General features: G+C 33.7%; 2 protein-coding genes across 2 annotated transcripts; both read left to right on the forward strand.

Annotated features, from left to right (window-relative positions):
• Positions 1 to 470: 470 nt before the first annotated feature.
• LOC133688922 (rho GDP-dissociation inhibitor 1) lies at positions 471 to 3,367 on the forward strand. The gene is made up of 5 exons (XM_062108571.1): positions 471 to 1,404; positions 1,518 to 1,584; positions 1,973 to 2,191; positions 2,291 to 2,415; positions 3,122 to 3,367. The coding sequence occupies exons 1-5, from the start codon at positions 1,129 to 1,131 to the stop codon at positions 3,203 to 3,205; spliced, it is 771 nt and encodes a 256-aa protein (XP_061964555.1). The 5' UTR covers positions 471 to 1,128; the 3' UTR covers positions 3,206 to 3,367.
• Positions 3,368 to 5,859: 2,492 nt separating this feature from the next.
• Positions 5,860 to 7,603, forward strand: LOC133688983 (stemmadenine O-acetyltransferase-like). The gene has a single exon (XM_062108669.1). The coding sequence runs from the start codon at positions 5,979 to 5,981 to the stop codon at positions 7,278 to 7,280; it is 1,302 nt and encodes a 433-aa protein (XP_061964653.1). The 5' UTR covers positions 5,860 to 5,978; the 3' UTR covers positions 7,281 to 7,603.
• Positions 7,604 to 7,917: the final 314 nt, after the last annotated feature.

Raw genomic sequence — 7,917 nt, forward strand, 5'->3', positions numbered from 1 at the left:
TTAATTCTCCAATTAAGCCCCTGATTGGATTAATTAAATTAATTTCAAGCTTAATTAAGTCTCAAAACTTATCAATTCTCCAATTAAACCCTTGATTGGATGAATTAAATTAATTTCAAGCTCAATTAAGTCTAAAAATTTATCAATTCTCCAATTAAACCCTTAATTGGATTAATTAAATTAATTTCAAGCTTAATTAGATTAATTTCAAAGTTTAATTAAATCCCAAAACTTTCAATCATTTTGCCCTTAACCCAAATTTTAATTCATTCTTCATTTATTTTATTTTACTTGTTTTTCCATCATTATTATTATTATTTTTCCATCATCAAATTTTTTATTTTTTTCAGTAAATAAAATAATAATAATAATTAAAATATGTCAAAAATTGAGTTATGACAAAACCCAAGATCAGAAGTACTAAAAACTGAGAGCTTATCCAAAGTCAAGACTGATAAAAACAGCAGGTTAGACAAATAATAACAATCAGAATCCTAAGCAGCTTTTTTTCATGTCTCAATCATGGTTTCCATTACAGAGAGTCAAAGGGTATACATCATCCATCCAATCCTAGGCTGTCTTACTCTGACATCTCTGTCTCTGTCTCTCTCTGTATGTATTTTTTTGTTTGTAATCAAAATCATGCACTAATTTTAAAGCACCCATCTCCTTGAATCATGGTCTTCGTGGATACTCCTAGTGCATGAGTGACCTTCACGATCTTGCCACCTCTCTTTTTTCTTTGCCATTGTTGCTTAGTTAAACACAATTTTAGGATCACCACATGACTGTTTCCTTTTCCTTTGTTTGAACTTTTCAAGAATTAAACTCGTGCCCCTCTTCTCCTCTATCTCTCTTTCTTGGTTTTGCTAGTGTGTCTTTTTGTTGCTTGAAGGGTTGTGTTTTGTGGTTTTTTTTTTTTTTGGATTTTGTCTCGTGTTTAGCTTTCTAAGATTCTTTGACCTCTTTCTTTCGTTGGTTTCCGGTTTTTGGCTTCTTTTTTGTGTTCCTTTGCTTTTTGGGGCTTTCTGTTTTGTTTTTTGTTCCCTGAGGGAGACACAGACGGAGAGATAGATACACAAGTGCCTGTTCAATCTAGTTCTTTTTGTTACTGTTGATGGGCTGTTGATGTCTTTGGAGGTTGGTGTGGATTCAAATACTAAAAGCATGGGTTTTGATGAGAAAAACAAAGATGAAGTTTCAGAGACAAAAGCGACAACGAAAACACCTCCAAATGAAGAACATAATGTTGATGAACCTAAAAGTGGCGGGATTAGTAGAAAGATGAGTGAGAGTTCTCTTTATGCAACTGATCAAGAAGAAGAGGATGATGATGAATCTCATGAAAGGAAGATTGAGCTTGGTCCTCAATACACACTTAAAGAACAACTTGAGAAAGATAAGGTTTGTCTTTCTTTGTCTTTTCTCATTCTTGTTTCTTGTCATTGATTACAATTCGATTTTTGCTTTATTTATGCCAATTTCTTTTATCTGTTTTCTGGGGTTTGAGAATGTAGGATGATGAAAGCTTGAGGAGGTGGAAGGAACAGCTTCTTGGGGCTGTGGATATTGAGGCTGTTGGAGGTAATGAGATCAATTAACTTAGAAATTTTCAAAATGTGTTAGTTTCTAGTATAGTTTAGTTTTCCTTGGCAATTACTGGTAACATTTTTGTTAATTAGGAGTTTGATTTTGGTTAAACACAAGTATAATTGTCAAATTAGACTTTCTTTTTCCCAAATTTTATAGCAATTGTGTTTGATTTCATGTGTTACTATGGTGTGTCATCATCTCCATTTATTCTAGTTTACTGTTTCATTGGTTGAACCTGTAAATAGTAGAATTTTGGATTAAATTTCCTCCGTTACCTCTTGGATTCTTGGAAGCAATCTAATCAATTAATGGCAGATCAAGTTAATTTGTTCAGATCTCTGACATTATCTTAATGGGTTTTTTTTTTTTAACTATGTAGAGACTCTAGAACCTGAAGTTAAAATCCTGAGCCTCGAAATCAAATCCCCTGGTAGACCTGATATTGTTCTTTCAGTTCCTGAGAATGGCAAGCCTAAAGGTTCTTGGTTCACCTTAAAAGAAGGTAGCCGCTATAGCCTGCAATTCACTTTTGAGGTTAAGAACAACATTGTTTCCGGCCTCAAATATAGTAACACAGTTTGGAAAACTGGTGTCAAGGGTAACAGTCTCTCCATCAATCTCTTACAAGCTCTCCCTATCTGGCATTCTTTTTTTATGTGTAATAATGAGTTTCGCTCGTGGTGATTTTTCGTCACAGTTGATAGCTCGAAGGAGATGATCGGAACCTTTAGTCCTCAGGCAGAACCTTACACTCATGAAATGCCCGAAGAAACTACTCCATCTGGTATTTTTGCTAGAGGATCATATGCTGCTAAAACCAAAGTAAGTTCTACCAGTTTTCCTTGTTTTTTAGCCCTTCGATATTCGATATTCGATATTTTCATGCAACAGATATGTGGGTTCAAAATAAGTTCAACCTAGCACCTTTTCTCAATGATATACTTGTTAAATTTGAAATGTTACGGGCTCCGTAGATTACAAGGCATCTTCACATGGACCATGCACATCATGTTCAGTCTTTTTCATCTGTTCTGCTGATTCATGTGACAGTACATGTGGGGCACCTACATTCAAGAGCATGATTTAGAAAAAAAGGCAAAAATTCAAATAATTTCAAATATGCTAGCATTAAATCCATTGCCATTTAAAGTCCCATCACTTTAGTTACTCTTTCAGAGCATCCAGCAAGGGTAATTTAACCCTGTGATTGTGATAGCAATTATAGTTTAATATGCTTGTTGTTTATAAAAAAAAATAATTTTTAATAAATATATTTAAATTTTTTCTTTTGAGATAACACAATTGAAACCGCGTTTTCAAACGATAATCTGCTTTGAATTAACATGCAGGGTAATGTTGCTAGTTCTGGAGTAGTGTGTGCCATAAACTATACAAGTGAAAATTTTAATTTGTGTGTCATCCAACGTTTAGACATTAAGTTTTACAGATAAATTATTATATCCACAGAATTTCTGGTTTGCACAAGCTGCTACTGATTTCCATTGCTTTCTTCTTTCTCTGTCTCCAGTTTGTCGATGACGATAACAAGCGCTACTTGGAGATCAACTACACCTTCGACATCCGTAAAGATTGGCTGCCAACTCAAAACTAAGAGTTTCTTTTTACCTTCAAGTTGTAGCTTCCATACGATTGTTTTACAAGTTGGAATATGCTTTTGATGCTTAACAGATCTTCTTTTTATTGTCTTATTTATGACTCCAATTTGAGACTGGTCATTTGAACAATGAAGAGAGGGTTTACAAATTTTCAGCTAGATGTTCATTTTCATAATTGTTGGTTAATAAATCCGGCATTAGCTTAAATTGAGCAATTCCTTTGTTTCTCTTGGATCATTATTTTGATAATTGTCTCAAGAAAAAAGAGATGAAGACAGAGAGGACATGTCCTCTATACTTCTACTTTTTTTTAAGGATAGGATTTCACTTTAAAACCATCCCAGAAACCATTTTATTTTATGTCTCCATCTTCATTTCTCTAACCAACCACATTCTTGTCTCTTTTGTACTTGTCCCTTCAGTCAGTCATGTGACATTAACTAAACGCAGCATTATTCTCCTTTTGCTTTGCTTTCAAAGTTGGACAAAGTTTTCTGCTTTAACTGCCTTTTTCTGTCATGTTCTCTTCGTTGCAATTCTTTTGCAACGGTTCTGTTTTGCATCTTTTGTTGACTCTCAGTTTAGTTTTAGAACTATCATGTTGAAATGGATGACTTGTGGGGGTAATTGGCTCATCTTTCTAAGGACTGTCTGGGGGACTAGGAGCCTTTAATCATGGTGGGAGGGAACACAACAGCAATTGTCTGGACTGTCATTGAAAAAGAGTTACTAAAGGTAGAAAAGAATGATGGATGTGATTCAAGACACTCGTCGTTGCATTGTGAATTTGTGATCAAAGCCATGCAGCTTCTGAATATATATTCAGATCCTAGCAATGCAAGCGATTGTGAATCTGCAGTGGCATTTAGGCAGTGTTCGGTTAGTTCCTCAGTATAGAAGAGAAGGAAGCACGAGGAATAAGAATACATTTTGCAAATTTCATGTTTATGTAAAGAGAGGGATACAGAGGACAGAGACGGCTAAACCAAGTTATTTTTTTTCTCTATATATATCTCTTTAAATATTTCATATTTTCAATCATTTTACTCAGCTCTGGATTATTAGAACTGAAACTAGAAAATATAAAAACAAGAATTATAAGAAATATCATTTTGCTAGATGGCTAGCAAGTGCTAATCTGAATCCGACAATATGTGTAGAAATCGACGAGTAAAGATTAGAGAAGATAATAACAAATGAAGCTTTTGGTATCTGGGCTTGATTCCAAGCTTTGTAGTGATTGGGCTTGCTTCCAAGTCTATATGTTTTTTATTTTATCAACTTTCAAATATGTTTTATCACGTATACATATTCATATTTTAATTTTTTAATAATATAACAGTATTAAGAGTTTGAATTTTTTATTTTATCAAATTAATATGAAAGAACATCAATGGATTAAAATAAACAATAAATTATTTTATATAATTTAAATAGTTTATGATAATTAAGAATGAGTGAATTAGAGTAAATTATTTTTCTATGAATTGAAAAAAAGTAGTTAACAAGAGAGTGTTTTAAATTAAAAAAGTAAGATTTTTCTTTTACTGAATGAGTTGGTTTTTCAACATTATGAAAGAAAATAATATCATCATTGAGAAATTAATATAATAATTAAAACATACATAATATATTGAAATGAAAACTTTTCATGTTCTTAAAGAAATTGGATTTAATGATGAAGAGGTGTGGATTGAATGATAACAAAAAAAAAAAGTGTATTTGTGATGAAATTATTTTCTTGCATTTTTAACGGTTTTTCTTTATTATTATAAATATCCCAAGTTTAATGGTAATATATATATATATATATATATATATATATATATATATATATATATATATAACATGTAAAATAGATCTTTCAACATTTTATTTATCCCATCCCTGGGCAACTAAATCTTTTATCTCATATTTCATTTTTTTTTATAGTGTATTTGAGATTGTATGATATAAATTATTTTTTAAAATATTTTTTTATTTTTAAAATTTTTTAATATTGTCACATTAAAACAATCTAAAATACTAAAAAAATTAATTTAAAATAAAAATAAATAAAATTTTTCAAAAACAGGTTTGAAAAGCAAAAAAGAAATACCGCCTTAATTGTTTCCGTTAATGTAACCAAACAGTACTTATTCTACTTTTGTGTGAACACAATGCCAGAATCCGCACGGCATTAGAATGATGCCGCATGAAAAATCGGCAGAAGTCGCAGGCGACTGTTTGTTTGGAAATGAAAAATTCAATTGGTGATGGTGGTGATTGCGTTGAGATAATATTAATTAGCTCATGTTTGATATTGCAGTGTATTTTAAATGGATGGTGGACAAAATCAAAAATAAAAAAATTTAATTTTTGTATTGTATTGATTTTAAAAATAGTCTTTTAAAATATAAAATATATTATTTTATATATATTTTTTAAAAATACTCTAAAAAACAATATTTCATATTCTTGTGATACATGAGATCTGTTTAAACAGTAGAGATGATTGATTGACGTATGAATGCTCAGTCAACAAACGCGTCCAGAATTGGCAAGTGGAGTCACTGTTTCAGACGTGGTTGATGTTATGGATGGAATCTTGATTCACGGTATTTCGTTTCCGACTTGTAGTGGAGTTGGCATCAAAACACTTTTTAACGGCTATGATCATTAGCTTTCAGAATCATATCATGCTCTCCAGTGGTAATTTCTCTGGCTCCTATATAAAACTCTAGTGTTGGTAGGTTCTCTTGCATACAATCAAACACGAGAAAGTAGAAAATGGAAGTTCAGATCATTTCTAAAGAAATCCTGAAACCTTCTTCTTCCACTCCGCAGCACCTAAGAACCTATAAGCTTTCTGTCCTTGACCAGTTAGCTCCTCCTATTTACATCCCCATCATCCTCTTTTACTCACCGGCCAGTGAGAATCTCTGCAAGAACTCTGATCATCTGAAAGAGTCTTTCTCACAAACATTAACTCACTTCTACCCTTTTGCTGGACGAATAAAGGATGATTTTTCAGTTGACTGCAATGATGAAGGCGCTGAGTTCATTGAAGCTCGAGTAGCTGGTGACATATCCATGGTACTTGAGCAAGCAGACATAAATCAGCAGCAACAGCTACTACCATGTAGCCCATATGGAAAGTCATCGAAGCTAAGCACTGATCAGGTGACGCTAGCAGTTCAAGTCAATTACTTCAATTGTGGTGGGGTGGCAATTAGTATCTGCATTTGGCATGCAGTTGCTGATGCGTCAACTCTAGCAACCTTTGTTAATTGCTGGGCTGCAATTTCTCGTGATCCCAATAACGTTATCGACGAGGTGGTTTTCGACTGCACGACACTCTTTCCTCCACAAGATTTATCAAGCTTCTCTTTGCACAGCTTCGTAAAAGAGGAGGTGTCAAGTGAAATCGTGATGAAAAGGTTCTTGTTTGATGGTTCCAAGGTAGCTGCTCTAAGAGATGAAGTAGGCAATATTGGACCATCTTTGGATCGTCCGTCTCGTTTCATAGCTGTTTCGACTCTTATTTTGACGGCCATGATGACCGTGACCAGAGAAAATGAAGCTATGCAGATAAATGCTGCAACCATTGCTGTCGATCTGCGGAGGAGACTGAAACCACCAGTGCCAAAACAATCAATTGGAAACATTTTCCAAGTGACAATAGCAAAATGGCCAGAGAGCGAAAGTAATGAGTTGAGCTGTAATGGTTTAGCGGGAAAACTTCATGAGTCGATAAGGATGATGAATGATGACTTTATCAGGAAGATTCATGCTGGTGGCGGGTACTTTAACTTGCTCAAAAGAGCTGGGGAAGAAGCTAGAAAGGGTTCGAATTTGACGGTGTTCGGTTTCAGTAGTTGGTGCAACTTTCCATTTTATGAAACTGATTTTGGGTGGGGCAAACCTCTTTGGTTAAGTCCTGCCTTGAAGCTTAACAAGGTTGCCATTTTCTTAGATACAAAAGACGGTGAGGGAATAGAAGCATGGATTGGACTGTCCGAGGAAGACATGGTAAAGTTTGAACAAGACCCTGGAATCCTTACCTATGCTTCTTTCAGTCCAATCATATAAGCTGCATGTCTTCCGGTCCAGATTTTCTATTTTGATTTGTCAACAAACTCGTTGGTTCTTGAACTATTCAATAAAATTAGCTTGCTGCTGGGACTGGTTGCATCATGCCGCCACACCAATCCTAATGTATCGAGTTGCTTAGGAGGATGGTTCTTTCACTTTATATGCTTTCAGTCACTTCACTGTGTTTTTAGTTCGTCGATCATTTTCCTTTCTTTATTCGTTGTATCGTCTACAGTTGAAGGAAGCCAAAATCTTTAGCGACCTTCTAGTTCTGTTCTTGTTCCAACTCTTTTATAAATTTATAATGCTTTTGTTCTGCATCTATAACGAGAACCGATCGAGGGTTTTCAAGGTACAGTAGAGTCTAACATAAAGTTAGAAATAGAAGCTGACAAGATGATGATTTTTTTGACTTTGAGTTATGAATTCTAATCTGATGCAACTAGCTAGCTTCTATTAGATTAGAGTTTTTGTTTTATTAGTGTTGCAATTTCTTTGATTACAATTCTAGTTAGGCTATATATAAATAGCGAATGTATTTGAACATACAAGTAAGAAATCAAAATCAAACATCTTTTAGAACTTTTTTTTAACTATCTTTCTTTAATTAAGGATATCTTTTAGGGATAATTGG

This window comes from Populus nigra, chromosome 3 (genome assembly GCF_951802175.1).
Source record: "Populus nigra chromosome 3, ddPopNigr1.1, whole genome shotgun sequence".
NCBI lineage: Eukaryota > Viridiplantae > Streptophyta > Magnoliopsida > Malpighiales > Salicaceae > Populus > Populus nigra.

Bases quoted from the DNA above. Each gene is read 5' to 3' on its own strand.
- LOC133688922 (XM_062108571.1), top strand. From the start codon at position 1,129: ATGTCTTTGGAGGTTGGTGTGGATTCAAATACTAAAAGCATGGGTTTT. The intron at 1,405-1,517 runs GTTTGTCTTTCT...TTGAGAATGTAG, and splicing joins AACAACTTGAGAAAGATAAG to GATGATGAAAGCTTGAGGAG. The intron at 2,416-3,121 runs GTAAGTTCTACC...CTCTGTCTCCAG, and splicing joins CATATGCTGCTAAAACCAAA to TTTGTCGATGACGATAACAA.
- LOC133688983 (XM_062108669.1), top strand. From the start codon at position 5,979: ATGGAAGTTCAGATCATTTCTAAAGAAATCCTGAAACCTTCTTCTTCC.